Genomic DNA, 18,206 nt, shown 5'->3' with positions numbered 1-18,206 from the left:
TGAGTGCAGCAATCAACGCTAGCCAGGGTCCGGTACGGGCTAACTGCTGGTTAGGCCATCTCCGAAGCATAAGATTTGCGTGCCTTGTCGATCATTGGCCTGCCTGCCTGCAATGAGATGCAGCAGCAGTCACTAGGTGGGGTGGGATTCAATCGATTGAATACTGTGTCAACATGCTACGGTCTGTTACCGTCTACCGTGGTTGTGCGCGATCACTTTGAAAGGCGTTAATTTTTTGATGCTGTCTGATTGTGTTTGTTGTGCTTGTTTGCAAGGGCTAAAATAACTTGGTCATCCCAGCAGTGTAGTGATTTGCTTTGCGTAACCTAAAATGAATACGCTTTCTCAATCGTCAAATGAAACAGACATACATAGTTTCTAAAGAGCAAGCCATTAATTTGTCCAATTAATTTTATCACATTAAAACTAAAATAAACATTGGTGTTTAACCTTGTGGATTTGTTAACCGGGATTGTAACTCCCAATCCATGCATTGCCACCCAGCTTATCAGTACTGTTCGGCTGATATGCAATTACAATCCGAACGGTAAACAGAGATCCACTCGATAATAGACAAATGTAAGCACCTTAATGAGTATTGCTCTGAGTGGGTGGCTCGATTGTTAACTGATAACCGCAGCCGCCCCACCTCAATAACGGTTTCGTGGCTTGGCTCGGCACAAGTACGTGCAATAAGTACAATTGCATCGGAGTCATTCACACACAAAGCAATGTATTACGCGTATTTCTCAGATGCAGTTTGGCGTATGGCGGAGCTTTTTTCCGTCCACCCAACACACACTGGTGACCGGGCGTGTGTAGGGCGTTGCGGTATTTTATGGGAAAGAAACACGTGTTGGAAAAACGCATTCGTGCTCAATTTCATGGGTATTTGCGTTCAAAAAGTTTGTTCATTTTTTTCCTCAATTTCATTACTTATTTTTTATTGCTCTCGTAGAGTTCCAGCTCGTTCAAGTACACATGATGCTGGCCCTACAGGTGAACGTTGGATTTACTTTCGTTTGGGCTAAGCAAAAGCTAATCGCGAACGTCGTTAAACATTTTATCGCCAATAAAATACGATACGCCACCCTTGGTGGCATGGATCTGTGCAGTTTACGTTCCAATTAAATTTATGTGAATAAAAATATTTGTTTATTGCAACCATTCCCTACGCTCTTCTGTCAGGTATCCCTGTCCCTGTTGTGGCAAAGTTGGTTGAGAGACAGTCTTAATCTGTCATTGATGGTAAAATCAACCTTAATCCTTCTAATAGGAAATGGTTGCCTCCCTCATAAAGCTACTTATCATAGTCAATCAATCAGACTGTGTCTAGTATAATGTGTTATGTGGAAAAAGGCCATGTTACGTTACGTGGATTCAAGACAGAATATCGTAATTCAAATTTTATGTTCTGTAAGTTGAAGAGCTGAACAATTCTGGAAGACTAAGCTTCCAGTTGGGTTTTAATCTACAGAAACAAATCGTAAACCGACGCCTATTATAAACAAATCTAATGCAAAAAGTACATTTGTGGCAGATATTATTGTATAGCAAACTATATAAACAGCAGTGAGACTATTGCAATTTGCGCATTTATTTGCAAGAATCCTTAATTGCAATCTATAAAATCTTTTGTTTTCTTCTGTTTACGTCTTTTTGTTCTTCTTTAGTCGCATAGAGCTGGGGTAGCTCGTGCTGTATCCATTGCACATGTTTCCATTGTACTCGGGCCGGGCTAATCGTTGCCAATTCCTGGAGCATTTCAACACTCGCAAGTGAGCTTCAATCTGGTTGAGCCATCTAGCAAGTTGGGCCCGTCTATTCCCGGTGCAGGTGGTGTTCTTGAAGAGAACCAATTTTGCTGCACAGGCATCGTAGCTGCCACACCGTAGCCCCCCAGACTTTTGCCAAGTGTACGATGGGATTCTTTCCAAGTAGTGTTTGCGGATGGTGGTTCATACGCGTACGCCACTCTTTACTTTCCATTCATACTCCGGCAAAAATAGTACGCAACACTTTTCGTACACTTTTATGCATCGTCAACTTGAAGCGGCGGCGTTTGATCGAAGCGTTTTGAGCAAGGAAAAGTCCAGCTTGAATGCGTCGTTGAATCTTCTTCCTCATATTAGCAGAACAGCGATCTCAACCTCATCTCAGCTCATCAACCATCATATATCATCAAGTTCATCGCCGTTAGTAGACATTGTCCGAGGAAGACGAATATTGTTTTCTCTGGAACCTCTACCTACCATATAGTTGGTTTTCAATGCATTGATTTGTGGTCCAATCCTCCCCAGTCCCAGCCTCTGTTTATAGTCTGGCGTAGATTGCATCCACGGTCCCAAGGTGATCTGCGAAATCTGCGAAGGAGTTGATTTTTTTGCCGAAGATCATTCCTCCCGTTTCGATACCCGTTCGACGGATTAAACCTTCAATAGCGAAGTTAAGTAACATACAGGACAATTCATCCCCTCTGCGTGATTCTAAAAGACTCAAGAGTGCCCTCAAAACGCGAACATAGCACAAGGGTTGTTACGATCAGCCGCGTTAGTTTGTCCAGAAAACCGTTCTCGTGCATTAGCTGCCATAGCTATTCGCGCTCAATTGTATCATATGTTGCCCTGAAATCCACAAAAGTATAATGTGTGGGCCCGTTGTATTCCCGATATTTCTGTGTAGAGTGATCCTCATCTAACTCACCAGATACGTACTACTCTACGTAATCTCGACGTAACAAGTTCTGAGAGAGCATTTTGCAGACAGCGCTGATGCTGAGCCTTATGCTGAGGTAACTAAATATCGATCATCGGCTCTTTTTGTGGATGGAACAAACCACACCTTCTATCAATCCTCCGGTAGTTTTTCTTCCTCCCAAATGTAAATTACCCTTATTTTTGACGTAGGACTACGTCTTTGTTTACTATACTGGGACTGGGTAGCACTTTGTGAAAACGAAAATAGAAGTGTAACGTTTGAATGAAAGATTTCAAATGCTAATAACTACTAAACTACTGAACGAAACTGGACAATTTATATGTCGTTGGATACATGAAATGACCAGCAATTTTAAAGACAAACTTGAGTTTTGACAAACTCAAAACTCGAAAACTCATCAAGCAAATGGAACCAAACTTTGCATGTGGAGGTTTCAGAAGGCAGGATTTTTTTCTATGGTGTTCTGAGACTCTTTCTCTTACTAAGAGGGGGGGGGGGGCTCCCATATAAATGAAATACAAATTTCCTCATAACTCTAGAACTACTCAAGCAAATGGAATCAAATTTGGCATGTGGGGTTTTTTGGAGACATGAATTTATTTTATGATGGTTTGAGGATATGGACTTTCATACAAATAAAGCAGAAATTTTTGCGTTTGAACCATATTTTCTGCTATGTAACAAGCGGTAAGCTGTGGTGCAAAAGACAGTGAATCGACGCCGCTAACTTACGTGCCTGTTGCCATTCATGTCAAAAGAGAAGGACATTCGTATGGCACGTCATATTTGCGATGAACGTGCTTTGGCTTTTAAATTCAATTAAACAATGGCACTAACAGATTCTTATATGGCAGTTTACATTAGTCCTTGATCAAATGATCTGATATAGTCCTACGTCACCTTTTTGTACAACTCTTTGGGCTGTATACCTTGTAGTTTTTTCGTAGAGTTCTGCCGGGAGTCAGCCTTTACCGGCGGCTCTTCCTAAGTAGCAATTTTATGTTTTATTACGTTCATCTAGTGGTTTACATGGCCAATTTTATTAAACCGCTAAAAAAAACTATGAGCTTCAACAATGACCGCTATAAAACTACCTTCCGACTCACTATTCAGAAGGTTTTTTTAACCCCTTTAAGAATCAGCACTATAATTTTATTTTATTTAGAGTGGTTTCAACCCAAAGGGTCATTCACCACTTAAGCGCTATAATTTATTGAAGCTTTTCGCTGCAAAGCTGTAAAGCACACAGTTTGTTCTGGTAAAAAACTAAATCATTTAGCCAGCTTTGGTAACTTGAAAATATTTCCGTGAGCAGAATAGTTAATGTTTTACTGTCAAATCATCCTGATCGATTTGGTTTATTGCTACCATAATAAAATATCCTATAGAATAATTAATAAATGTTCGGCAGTCTCTATTGGTTTGCAGCATATGTGTATGAAATTTTATCGTGCATATTGTTATAATAGATGGATAAAATAAACGTGCTATCGAAATTTTGCAGTTTTCGGAAACTAGTCGTTTTAATAAAATAAATATATTTAATTATTCATAATTTAATTTAAAGATAATTAAAAAAATATAATGCATCTTTCTGCAAGATTAGTTCCTGACGATGATATCGAACTCATCTGCAAAGCCTAGAGGTTGGCTACCCTTGGTAAAAATCGTACCCCTCGTTTCGATGCCCGCTCGTCGGATCACCCCCTCAAGAGCGATGTTGAACAGCATGCAGGATAAACCGTCACCTTGTCTCAACTCTCGCCGCATCTTGAAGGGACTCGAGAGTGTCCCAGAGATGCGTAAAAAATACATCACTCAATCCAGTGTAGCTCCGATCAGCCGAGTCAGTTGGTCCGGACTGGAACTGTTTTCGTGCTATATATGCGTTAGCTTTTCTCGATCGATTGTATCGTATGCTGTTTTGAAATCAATAAAGATGTGATGCATGGGCACGTTGTACTCCCGAAATTTCTGCAAGATCTGTCAGATCTGTCCGTAGTTGCGCGAGCTCTCATGAAACCCACCTGATAATTCCCTACGAAACCTTTTGCTATCGGTGACAACCGGCGTAACAGGATCTGGGAGAGTACCTTGTAGGCGGCGTTTACCAGCGTAATACCGCGATAGTTGCAGCAGTCTAGCCGATCACCCTTTTTGTAGATGGGACAAACCACTCCTTCCATCCATTCCTCCGGTAGCTTTTCTTCCTCCCAAATCCTCGATGTAACTCAGTGTAGAGCCTTTGCTAGCGTTTCTTCGCCATGTTTATAAAGCTCTTCCGGTAGGCGGTCCTTCCCAGCGGCTTTATTGGTCTTCAGCAGCCCGATTTCTCGTTTGACTTCTTGGAGATCAGGTGCTAGGACATTACTATCTTCCATGGGCATTCCTAGGTTAATTTGCAAATATGCCTTGTAATCTGCAAAAGTTCACGGCACACTCCTCGCTCCTCACCTCGCTTTACTCAACTTTCTACTGATCACAGAGCGATCAATTCAATTGTGACTGGTTGCCAAAATATTTTAAATCAAAACACTTAGAACAGTGTTGCCAAATTAGGTAGTTCTTCTCTCTGTGGCGTCTGTACTTTAAATTGCGTCGGTACTCCAGACATGCTAACCGACGCTCCGGGCTGACAAGGCAGCACCCCTCGTAGCAGGCCTCGGCATTCGCACGAGTTCCCGGCTGGTACCATTAGGAGCAAGGGATAGAAGTTATTATAAGATAAATGGCTAAGGACCATTTATATCTGCAATTGCAAGACGCACCAACGATATGAATTATTCAGCCGTTTACTAACCAATTTACAGTGTCACAATTGGTCTGTTGATTGCTCTGTGGCAAATAGCGCCGTCTTGGTGAAATCGCGTATCGGCCATATTCAATATACAGCGTTCCATTGACAAAAATCACTAAAGTATCTGAAACGGTATGTTTGGGTTGTTTATTTTTCGCAGTATTTCACATTCTTTGAAATCCGATACGGTAAAATCCTTTTTTAATCCAAAACTGGATTGGTGGTTTACAACTAAACAACTGCAAATTTGAACACATTAAACGTCCAATGTTTCAGATTTCTATATGTCGGTTTCCATATGTTACGAGTTTTTAAATCTTGATTAATCGTAATGTTGTATTTATTTTCACCATTGAAATAGGATGCTTTCCAAACAATTTGTTTTCAAAGCATTTTAGTAACGATTCCGTGTATTAATTGTCCAGCTTAATGCTTATACATTATACATCTCAGTATTCCACAAATGAAACATAAGAACGAATTTTTTATTTTTTTTCCTTTTTAATACATAAATAATACTTATATATTTTTTGGCATGCACGACCAGTCACTTGATTTATTTATTTGACACGAATGTGGAAAAACATTTAATGAGTCCTATAGAGGCAAAGTCCCTATCTTTATTATGGTAGTCTATCCGCTGCACTGAAATTGGTTCGATTGCATCATCATGGCAATCAATCACGCTTTCCGATTGTATATCAAAACATCCATATTTATTTATTTTTCTGCCCAGATCATCATTTCAGGTACGATTCATATTGCCATTTATTTCCACTCATATGCAATGCTATGTTGAGCAGCATTCATTGACACGCAAATGTCGCTCGTAAAATTATAATTACATACCAATGCATCATTCATACTATTAGTTTTATGGCAATTCTAGTGTTGTTTGACATCTAATTGAAGTTTCATTTCAAAAAGCATTTTATTGGCAGCCTCAAACAAGTCCCACTGTTTCTTTGAACATGATAGGACGAAAAATCAATCGTTTAGAAGTTCCGGCCGAACGATATTTCTATACGGTACTTTCCGATGTTCCAACTAAATTTACATTTTATTCAGCCATTATTGCGGTTCACCACAGTCGATTGAATGTTCCGTTTTCACCCAATGCCTAGATGGCACATCCGCTACTAAGACGAACTGCACGTTGTGTTGATTCAAGTGTTTCAAGCCATCATCCATCGCAAAGAGCGTTTCGAATGGTGCCACTCTTTCCAGTCGAACGTCACGAACTGGAAATGAGACGGAAGCAATCACGTGTCGAACGCATAAATGTGCATTCCGGGAATCCATACATTGCATTGCATCAGAATGACATCAGCTTAGTGTGGTTTGTTGCAGCGATTGGTACGTCTGAAAAGGACATATGTTTCAGTGGCTTCTGAAAAATTAAGTTTATGAGCTACCTAACTAGCAAATGAAATGGAAAAATTGCACTCATTATAATTTCCTGTTCTGTCTCTGTAATGCAATGCTTCACCACGTGCACTGCCCCTGCTGCCTGCAAGTTGTGTTATAAAAGTATCCTAAAGTAATTGAGAAAGTGCCCAAGCGGTGTTTTCCTTAGCTGTTTACATGTTTTTCAGTGTAAGGCATGTAACGATATGCTGGAAAGCAAAAAGCGGAAATTAAGGTTACAAGATTTATAATAATGTTACTGGATTGATTTGTGGCATCTAAGCCATCGCTGTAGTTTTATTTGTTACGGTACAATGGATGTGTGATTTCGAGCGTTTCAATTATTTTTTTCTTTGTTACATTTCAATCAGCTTTATATTGAAAATTATTTCTATATTTCTTTTACTACCTACAGATATCGAGCGTAACGTCAATGTCCTTCCTATCCGACGATAACCTGACCTTTCACCGTTTTTCCGACGGAACCATCTCGTTCACGTCGGAACGGAAAAAATCCGCCGAAGCCGCCGCCGGTTACAACACTGGCGGATTAATGGGGTCCAGACCGGGGCAAGCGCTAACCATCGACAGGCTAACGAACCGGAAGCAATCGTTTAAACCGACTGCCACTACCCCGATCTGGACCACCCACACAGCGTTCAACAACTACACCAGCAACGCCATTGCCAACAGCAACCACAGCGCCAGCAGCATCATCGACAACAACGCCAGTACGACGACGGCCGGCATTCCGACGGCCAACGATCTGCGCTATCTGTCCTCACCGACCAATGCGAACAATTCCAGTGTAATACAGAATGGTTCCACCGTGAAGCTCCTGTCCACAAAAGTCACATCTCAGAGTAATGTGGCCGCGGAAAGTGATGATCAGTCAAACAAACAGGTTAGTCATCAACTCTGTACCTGATGCTACTAAATATATCCTAAATTTGTGTTGTCACAGTTGGGAGCTGTTGATAAGAAACAAGCTTCAAAACAATCATTTCAATAGAGTGGCACTATACTCGTTCAAAGTTAGCGCCATTATTGCCAGAGACTTTGTGTTGATTCAAATTGTTTCAATTTGCTGAAAAAGGTTTTACGTTATGAAATGATCCGCTTGTGTTCATTTGCGTGACGCCGTTGGTCGTGTTCTTTATATTACTCTTGGAAAGAGAAAATTTTTTATTTCCAGCATGCAGCATGCATGCGTAACGCAAAAATTCTGTTTATTTTAGAATCCTGAAGTTTACTTATTAACGGGTTTCAAGAAGAGTCATAACTTCCTTGAACAACTGCTTAGGTATCGGGTTTACTAGTGGTTAACTTTTTTTGCAAATATTGCTTTAATAATTTTATAAAATAAATAAATTCAAAATATTGTCTGCCTGTAACATGTAATTTTGCAATGTAATGTAATAACATGTAATTTTGCAATGGAAAAACCTTTGTCCTTCGGGGTCAAGCAAGACTCAAACCAATTGAAGAGATTTAACATTGATCGACTTAAATGATAGTCTGTAGCTGTTTCAGTGCAGAATGGTGGTGAATATGGCAGGGGTAGTAAAACCTACCAGGTACTATTCTTGAAGTCTTTTTTTTTCATTTGTATAGCAACTTGGATCCAGTGTTTCATCTATGTTTATTAATAAGTCTGGAGTTCCTCAGGGTAGTAATTTGGGACCATTGCTTTTCTAGCTGTTCTTCAACAATATTGCGCTGCTTTTGGGTACTGGCTGTAGGTTAGTGTACGCCGATGATCTGAAGCTATTTGCCTCGATAGGAAATATAGACGACTGCCGCCGACTGCAGGGTTTGCTTAATTTGTTTACGAACTAGTGTAAACAAAATTGGCTGATTGTGAGCGTGAAATGTGAAGTTATGAGCTTTTACCGCATTAAAAACCCGATCCTCTTTGGATGTAACGCTAACGCGCATGTATTTGGTAGGACGGCATGACAAATGTTATTCTACAAAATGTCTGCAGGTCAGGCAAGCTTTCCTGGCTGTAGAATAACGACAATGCAATGAATAAAAAAGTTTACTTTGCTTTTCCCATTTAAATCGCATGGGAGCATTTACTCTAACTCTTTTATTCATACGGCCTATTGTCTCCTTCGTTGCACGAAAAAACGTTGGAAATTTGTAAAACTAAAAAATAAGAAAACTTATCCAATTTAATTCTACTATGTGTATTTTATTCAATGACAGATACGTATTTCGCCTACGACTTGCAGGCTTCCTCAGTGTCTGTTTTCGAAAGCAGACACTGAGGAAGCCTGCAAGTCGTAGGCGAAATACGTATCTGTCATTGAATAAAATACACATAGTAGAATTAAATTGGATAAGTTTTCTTATTTTTTATTTTTAGGTTTCGTATTCTACTAAGACGCTCCAAAAACTTCAGTTGGAAATTTGGCTGGTAGGACTTCTTTAATGATAAAAAGCATTTAAATAGATCTTAGCTCACTTTGATTGATCGCATTTGATAGACAACAAACTAAACTATTAGGAAATAACTGAATGCTGATATTTTTAATAATTTGTGTTGGATAGGACGGGAATAGGCAATTACGACAATCTAGCAACATACCCTATGTACTGTCTTTGCTAGCCTTGCAGATTTTGCTGTTTAGTAAAACTTCCATCGCACAAGTATTATAATTGTATTTTTGAGCTATCCCAATTAAACTTAGTATTGATTTCACCAAAGTTATTTTTGTTAACAAACAATTCATCAATTATATGAATCAAGCCAACAATCTTGAATGAAAATTGCACTTTTTTCCCGATCCTTTTTTCTGCCGCAGTCTCATCACCGCGCATTCACACCATCCGTTTAGTGGTGGAATACGAACGCTATCCATAACACAACCAGCAGTTGGTTCAGTCATACCTCCGATTGTATAGCAGAACGAATGCCTTCTGATCGTTTTTAATATTATCGTCTTGATCAAGTTTTTTCATAAAAGCAGAAGAACGATTGTAGATTTCTCTGGAGAGGACACTGGGCCTGGGACTGGGACTGGGACTGGGACTGGGACTGGGACTGGGACTGGGACTGGGACTGGGACTGGGACTGGGACTGGGACTGGGACTGGGACTGGGACTGGGACTGGGACTGGGACTGGGACTGGGACTGGGACTGGGACTGGGACTGGGACTGGGACTGGGACTGGGACTGGGACTGGGACTGGGACTGGGACTGGGACTGGGACTGGGACTGGGACTGGGACTGGGACTGGGACTGGGACTGGGACTGGGACTGGGACTGGGACTGGGACTGGGACTGGGACTGGGACTGGGACTGGGACTGGGACTGGGACTGGGACTGGGACTGGGACTGGGACTGGGACTGGGACTGGGACTGGGACTGGGACTGGGACTGGGACTGGGACTGGGACTGGGACTGGGACTGGGACTGGGACTGGGACTGGGACTGGGACTGGGACTGGGACTGGGACTGGGACTGGGACTGGGACTGGGACTGGGACTGGGACTGGGACTGGGACTGGGACTGGGACTGGGACTGGGACTGGGACTGGGACTGGGACTGGGACTGGGACTGGGACTGGGACTGGGACTGGGACTGGGACTGGGACTGGGACTGGGACTGGGACTGGGACTGGGACTGGGACTGGGACTGGGACTGGGACTGGGACTGGGACTGAGACTGAGACTGAGACTGGGAGAAATTCTGGGTTGGAGTCCCAGTGCCACAAACTAAACCCAATATTTTTAGCCGCAGATCGAAAACTTGCCCAGTATTCAGTCTAACATTTTTCGCACCAAACGCTCCTCTGCTTTAATAAAAAAAAAATAACTTGCGCTTCTGCAAAGAGCGAAGAGCAGGTCGAGGAAGTTTTTTCACGGGCTAAATTGCGAAAGTTTTCGGATTTTGCAAATATTTCCTTGTGTTTAGAGCAGTGAATTTTACAGGTTAACGTGCTGTGTTGTGTATCGATTTCCGCTGAAGTTAACGGTTTTTCAGTTGAAGCTTCGGCTCCCAGAATTTCGTGGACAAGTTATAGGTATAAAGCGTCCGCGTCAATCGCTCCCAAGCAATTCGGGAAATCTCAACGTTGGTTGAATTTGCCAGCAACGCACAACCAGTTATCGTTTGAGAATTCCATGAACGGTCCTGGAATGTGTAATCTATCGCGGCGCAAACCTGATCAATGACGATTCCAAATGACGCTTCACTTATTCGGTAAATTGAAGCCATATTCCGGAATAAGCCATGTTCCGGAAGTCAAAAATTCTAGTATAATTGCCAATTTCTTTTTTGCTGGTGTGAAATCATTTGGTCGAGTATTCGTCTGAATTAGAAATAGTACAGAGTTTATAGATGCTTAATGTTTAAGTAATAAGAACTTACCCTACATTGCAAATATTTTTTAATCCGTCTGAAAATCATGTCAAACGATGCAGAACTCATGCGGAAATTTTCTTCAAAAAAAAGACGATTATTCAACAAATCGTTGAAGGTTGTGGGGACACTTTCTTTTATGTTGCGATCTTGTAGATATTGATGAACCCAATATTTGCGGTGTTTTCGCTTTCTGTCTTTAATCAAACGTAAAACTCTTGTAAGCGTAGAGCCAAAAACAGCTAGGGTATGTTGCTGCTTCGTCGTAATTGCCTATTCCCGTCCTATCCAACACAAATAATTAAAAATATCAGCATTTTTATGACACACAATGCTAAACTAGTTATTCCCTAATATTCTAGTTTGTTGTGTATCATACGCGATCAATCAAAGTGAGCTGAGATCTACTTAAATGATTTTTATCATTAAAGAAGTCCTACCAGCCAAATTTCCTACGTTTTTTTGTGCGACAAAGAAGAAAATGTCGACCAATCGTTTTAATTTCCGTCATTCATAAATGAAAATAACTCACACAAGGCATTGTCGTTATTCTACAGCCATGAAAACTTGCCTGACCTGCAGAAATTTTGCAGAATAACATTTGTCATGCTGTCCTACACAAATACATGCGCGTTAGCTTCGTAAACATTGTTGCGATTTTTAGTTCGGACGATGAAAAATTTTGATGGACGGATTTTAAAACAGTCCGACGAATTTTAGAAATAAAGTCAGTTGCGTAATTTCAATAATATGCTTTAATAATCGCTTTTCAGTGATTTCAAAGTTCGCGGATCGGAAGGTAAGTGTGTTTTAGTCAGATCAGTATAAGTAGTTTTGGAGTATTCATTAAATCCATCCAATAAATGATGAAAATTGGAATGGCTTTACTTATTACGACGAGAATTAGAAAAAAACCCTATATGGCTCTGAAGCTCGAAGTGCGAAGGCTGTCTACAGATGGTGTTACCTGATAGAGGATTAACAAATCTGGACAATTTTCTCCATATCAAGCGTCACTGGCATGATTGGCAGAATGAGGATGACATTACTGTCTCAAATCCACCGTTATCGGTTTAGTTGAACATTCTTCTTATCGTGGCAATTTTCTACTGCCTATTTTTTTAAATTTGAAAACAGTTACCTCCATGAATTTTTATGTGCTATAATGTCATCACCGTTATTTGTATTTGCTTGCTTTCAGCAAAAAACCAGATAAATTTTTGCTGATATTTTCGCTGTAAAATGACAGTTTATCATAAAATAGAAAATCGCCACAATTCTCACCGAAGATTTGTTCACTTGAAATGATTGTTGAATAGGCGAGGTGATTTTCTGAAACTCGTCAATAGTTTTATCAAATTAAAATTTTAACTGCATGTATGTACGTAACCGTTATGCTGTGCCGTTCCGCGTTTTATGTTACGAATTACAAATTACAAATCAAATACCTTCTATGCGACAGTTCACCCAATTATTTTTTACTTATGTTCAAGCCACGGCTCAGAGAAAGAGATCACTAATGGCAAATGCGTTGCTGATTTTATTCATTTTTCTCATTATTCGCTTATTTGCTTACACCGTATACATTAATCCTGTGGGTTGGTTGCAATTCATCACACGATTGGCAGGGTAATTTTTCGCATAATTGGTTCTATGTATAGTCTGCGACGTCTAAGGCATTAGAAACACTCTATAATTTCTGTTTGATGAAGGCTGTCATCCCGGAAACGGTATAATTACCTCTTGCCTGGAAGGTAAACTGAGCAGAGTGATTTTATTTTCATTTCAGCCGGGAGTTAAGCTCGTCTGTGGAAGCGTTGAACATTTTAATGCGAATTTCGAGTTTTATATTCAAACTTAATACTCTCATTATTTTTATGAATTTAACCTTCTATAAAACGCTAGTTTTATTATTAGAAATTTGTTATAATTTCATATATCTAGATGGTTTGTTGCTATCTACTTGTTGGCTTGCATTTTCAACTGATGAGTTCTACCCACTATCGACGAGATCTTTTGCCGACAGCACCGATAGATAACAAGCGAAACGATATTCAAGTAGCGAGATAATAGTCTGTTTCTCCCCAATCGGTATCGGCACTCGAACGGTAGGTATCTATACCATTAGTAGGTATTTCAAACCGCGCAAAGGAATCGTAAAATCGCCTCAGCAATGTTTACTGTTTTGCTCCGCAGCAAGAGGAAAAACACAAACAATAACACTGAAAGCGAAAACTGGCGGAATGTTCGCCGGTGCGGCCAAATTATGTTTGCTTGGCATTTTGCACCGAGTTTACACACTTGAAGCGAAGATGCTTGTGTAATTTTTGCATACGGAAAGTGTTTTCACTGATTGCTGGAAAGCGATAGCGTTGCAACGTTCAATAATATGGAAATCCTGTGTTGCAGTAGTCAATATTTCGAAAGGTGTTTACAATAGGTTACTGTTCAATGCTATGGATATTATTACGTGTATACTGAATAGGACTAAATATTCCTGAAAGCAGACTAAAAGGGTAAAGAACACATTGTAAAATTCATATTTCAAAATTTATATGTATTTATATAATTTGAAGTATATTTGGTTAGATGACAAATCTTGGCCGGCTCAACGGTTTCTTTTCAATTTTTGGCGAATAAAAGAAGTAAAACACCGAATTTTTACTTGTAGTTCTGCGGTTTTAGAAAGAACAAGGAAAATGTAAGGGTCGTATCACAGACTTAGTCTGTGGTCGTATATTTTATGTGTTTTAGATAAGTGTCCCAAATTTTGTCAGAATCGATTGAACATTGCAATATTGAAAATGGAACAATATTTTCATATTTTCAAACTGAACCATACAATGATTTGAAAATTTGATGCAATATTTCCAAATTTAACTAGAAGATCCTAATCCTAGAAGTCCGGCTGAAGTGGTCGTATTTCGAGACACGAGACGAGAATCATCGATTTCAGCAGTAGGTCTGATACTTCTATCTTCCTGCCAAATTCCCACGCAAAAGCTAAACGACTATTTTTAGAAATTCCATGAAGCACATTGGAATGCTTTTCTGAAAAACTAATCAGAGTAAAAGCTTACGTCTAATACTCTTGTTTTCGATTATTCGTTGGAAAGTATACCTTGACTCTCTGACTGTTTCGTGTTGGATTTGGTGAATGAACACGACTAATATAGTTAAATGATGATCGCACTGGAGAGCCAATCCTAGTCGAGCCAGTATAAGTTTTTCGAACAGTTCTGAAATCATTCTGTTCTGCTCTTTATTTTATTTCTCATGTAAACTAGCGAGGGTTTTGGTTAATTACTGCAGTAATACGAAACACAAAACATTCGTTTTCAACTTTTTCCATAATTTATTTATTCCAGCGTAACAAATACTAGAATATCAGCAACCTACGCGAAATTATTATCCCTACGTAAACATCCCAATCGTGTACAGTTTCATGCTGCTTGTCCGTTCGGTTGATCTCTTGTTTTCGACTCTCTACACTGAAGGTTTATTTAAAATAACCCACACGGTCCACTTCTTACAACAGGCCTCTTCCTCTCCGGTGAACAAATGACATCCGCCCGCCCAGTTCAGCTTTCAGGCCGTACTCGCTCGGCTCGCACCCGCCGGCCCTACGGCTCGGGCGGGCAAGACGATAATTTCCACGCTTGTCTGCGAGCATCACAAAGCACACGTTTTCCAGCGAAAAACGGAACGGCACGTTCCGCCCATCGTGTACCGTACGGTTGAAGATTTTTAACTTTGCGGTGATGCCGTTTGGCGGGTGTACACGACCTCCACTTCGGAGTCCACTGGCTATCATCCAGGTCGGGACGCGCACGAAGTCCGCGTGGAACCGTTTCTGACAGTAGCAAAGCAACTATGCTTACCGTGTAATTGGGTAAACTCACTTCTTTATGACGTTTCTTAAAGTGCCTGAAAGTTTTTGCAAAACATCTGAAGTAACACCAACTCAATGTGCATGTGCAAAAGCACATAAATAATAACACTGCATTGTTCGGACTTTTGTTGTTCTTTTATGCGCTACGAATCGTTAACCATTACCGCACATTATTACTGCCTATGACATAGGATATTCCTACAAGCACTAAGCTGACGGTTCTGCACAGCTTAATTACTATTCTGCGGTAGCGCAGGTTAGCTTTTACGTCTTCCGATATGTTGTCGGAAACCTGCAAAGTTCATTTGAAAAGTTTTTCGATTCTATCAAAGTACGGCATTACATACGCGCTTTTCACTCTTGAAAAATCAAACAACTTATCTCTCATTGCGAAGCTGCCTCGCCTTTCATAATTATGCCCAGACGTATCCGATAATCCGTTGGGAGTTTTTGGCTGCATCTCCGAATTAGATAACCCATAGGTACTTGATGGCATTTTGATTGCAAATTGGATTCGTACTCGAATCGAAATGACTTTCGAGTGGTTTTCTTCATCAGCTTGGCCATAATAGAGCCTAACAATAGCCGGGCTAGGAACAAAACCTGCCATTTTAGCAAGCAATTGGCTTTCCTTAATTTATGTATCGATTACGATTCCGCAAGTCCATCAACCACACATACAACCATTGTTATTTCATCACGTGTTTATTGTTGAGCAAACTTTTCAGTGGTGCTATGTTTCAAAGTAATTTTTAGTCTTGTTCCTATGCTAAACACAATGGCAGATTTTATGGGAGATCTTAACAAAGAAATTTTTGTTACATAAATAAAGATTGATACTGGCTACTGCTAATGTAATGGGTAAGGTAACTTGGAAAAAGCACTCAACATAGCTCTGGCTTTCCTAAGTTCCTACCTAGCGCCTCCAACGTGGTCAACGTGGAAATACTTCGATTTGTAATTAGGTACCCGAGAAGCTATCGTTAAGTTTTAGGCAATCCATTAAACCACACGACTTTATGATCCACAGTTTATTTAAAAATAATATTTTTGGTATTTTGAGCGAAATAAGGCGCTATATCCTTGGCCTATTTCAGCCAGTAGTCTGGTCTAAATGCCTTTAAGCTATCCCCGGGTATCCGAAGTACCACCTAACTTTGATTAGCAAAAATAGTTCTAACGACCGTAGATATATAATATAGGAACCGTTTGGTACGGGATGTCAACGCTTTCTTCCTTCCCCTTGACTTCAAGGAGTTAAATGGAATTAGGTATCATTTCTGTTTCCACGCAAATGGCTTGGCCGTTGCTAAGACAAATTATAGATTGTGAAAATCGTCATTTTTGAGAATGTTTTCAAAAACTGGTTGCGTTAGAGATTAGATTAGATTAGATTAGATTACATTAATTAAAGATTGATGCTACTGAATACTGCCGCCACACGCATAACTGTCCCGAAATATAGAAAACTCGATAGCAAATGGGACTGTTATGCGAGTAGCGGCAGTGTACTATCCACAGTTACATGTAATTAGAAATGTTTCAAGACGCAGTGGATAGGTACTCCGATATGTAATACGATGCTGACTGCAGTAAGTGGCAAATAAAAAACTTTGACCAAACCTCGTGATTTTAGTCATGACCTTGAAATGCGGTTAGGCATATATTAATATTTTGAAACGATGGTTCTACAATTGACGAAGGGACGGTAAGGGAAAGTAATGAAGAAGGATTATTTGGGAATGGAGGGGAAAGAGTGGAAAGGAAGGGGGGAGGGGGTAATAGGTAGCTACGCTTAACAAGTTGTCGTGACTCCTACCTTTTCTCCAATGCTGTCCAAAGCATTGGTCACAAACAATCCCAAATGCACATACTCATCTCCTATTTCTAGTTCATCGCTGTCATCCTCCTAGACTACGCCTTTAATCTGGCGTAGATTACCTCTTCCGTCGCAATGATCCTATCTATGATATCAAAGTTATCTGCGAAGCCTAGGAGTTGACCAGTTTTACTGAAGATCGTGCCTTTCGTTTCGATGCCCGTTTGTCGGATCACGAGCGATGTTGAATAGCATGCCGTCATTTTGTCTCAACCCTGTATATTACCTACTCTGCAACGAAAAACTAGACCATCACCAGCTGAATCACAGAGAGAACCGCAGAGACACGCCCAACTGTGCGAATTGTGACGCTGTTGAGACACTGGAACATAAATACTCAGAGTGCACGTATATTCAACCACTATGGAATTACATATTCACAGAATTATCAAGCATAGCTAGAATTCAATCTTTCAAGACTTTACAATACCCAGAGCTGCAAAGAGCAAATCATCCAAACGGCATGAGAAGAATAATGAAGATGTTCATTAGATATATTATATTCATAAACGAAACACCTCAATCAAGCCAGAATGTTGCGAATTTGATACACAATTTGACCATGTACATATAAAATTTTAAAAATAAAGAGGATTAAAAAAAAACCCTTGCCGCGTCTCGAAGGGACTCGAAAGTGTCTCTGAGACGCGCACGATACACATCACTCGATCCACTCACAGCACTGATCTGTTGCTTCAGTTTATCCGGTAAACCACGCTCATGCGTAAGGTGTCATAGCTGGTCTCGTTCGACTGTATCATATGCTGCTTTGAAATCAATAAAAATGTGATACGAGGGCATGTTGTACTCCCAACACTTCTGCAAGATCTGACAGATACCATTCGAAAGTTTGGTCCGTAATGGTGCGACTTGCCCACTTGATTCCCTGCGAAACCTTGTATTATTGGTGACAGCCGGTATAACAGAGTCTGGGAGAGTACCTTGTAGACGGTGTCTACCATCGATAAGCCGCGATAGTCGCAGTAGTCCACCCGACCACATTTTTTGTAGATGGGACGAACCACTCCTTCTATTTATTTCTCCTACTATCACATCTTGGGAATAACCCAGTGTACTCAGGGGCTGTTATATTATTATTTTCCATGATGATTTCTGGGTTAACTTCCGTTCCACCTCCTTTTGT

General features: G+C 40.4%; 1 protein-coding gene across 4 annotated transcripts in view; it reads left to right on the top strand.

Annotated features, from left to right (window-relative positions):
• Nucleotides 1-18,206, top strand: part of LOC128738441 (sodium-dependent nutrient amino acid transporter 1) — a 239,067-nt gene that overhangs the window by 104,064 nt on the left and 116,797 nt on the right. For all 4 annotated transcript variants that reach the window (XM_053833572.1, XM_053833568.1, XM_053833571.1 and 1 more), the window contains one exon: nt 7,338-7,826. In XM_053833572.1, coding sequence (XP_053689547.1) covers nt 7,356-7,826 — 471 coding nt within the window. In that variant the 5' untranslated portion in view covers nt 7,338-7,355. The remainder of the gene's footprint in view (nt 1-7,337; nt 7,827-18,206) is intronic.

The sequence above is a fragment of the Sabethes cyaneus genome, chromosome 2, assembly GCF_943734655.1.
Source record: "Sabethes cyaneus chromosome 2, idSabCyanKW18_F2, whole genome shotgun sequence".
Classification (NCBI taxonomy): Eukaryota; Metazoa; Arthropoda; class Insecta; order Diptera; family Culicidae; genus Sabethes; species Sabethes cyaneus.
This window is presented reverse-complemented; position numbering and strand designations above follow the sequence as displayed.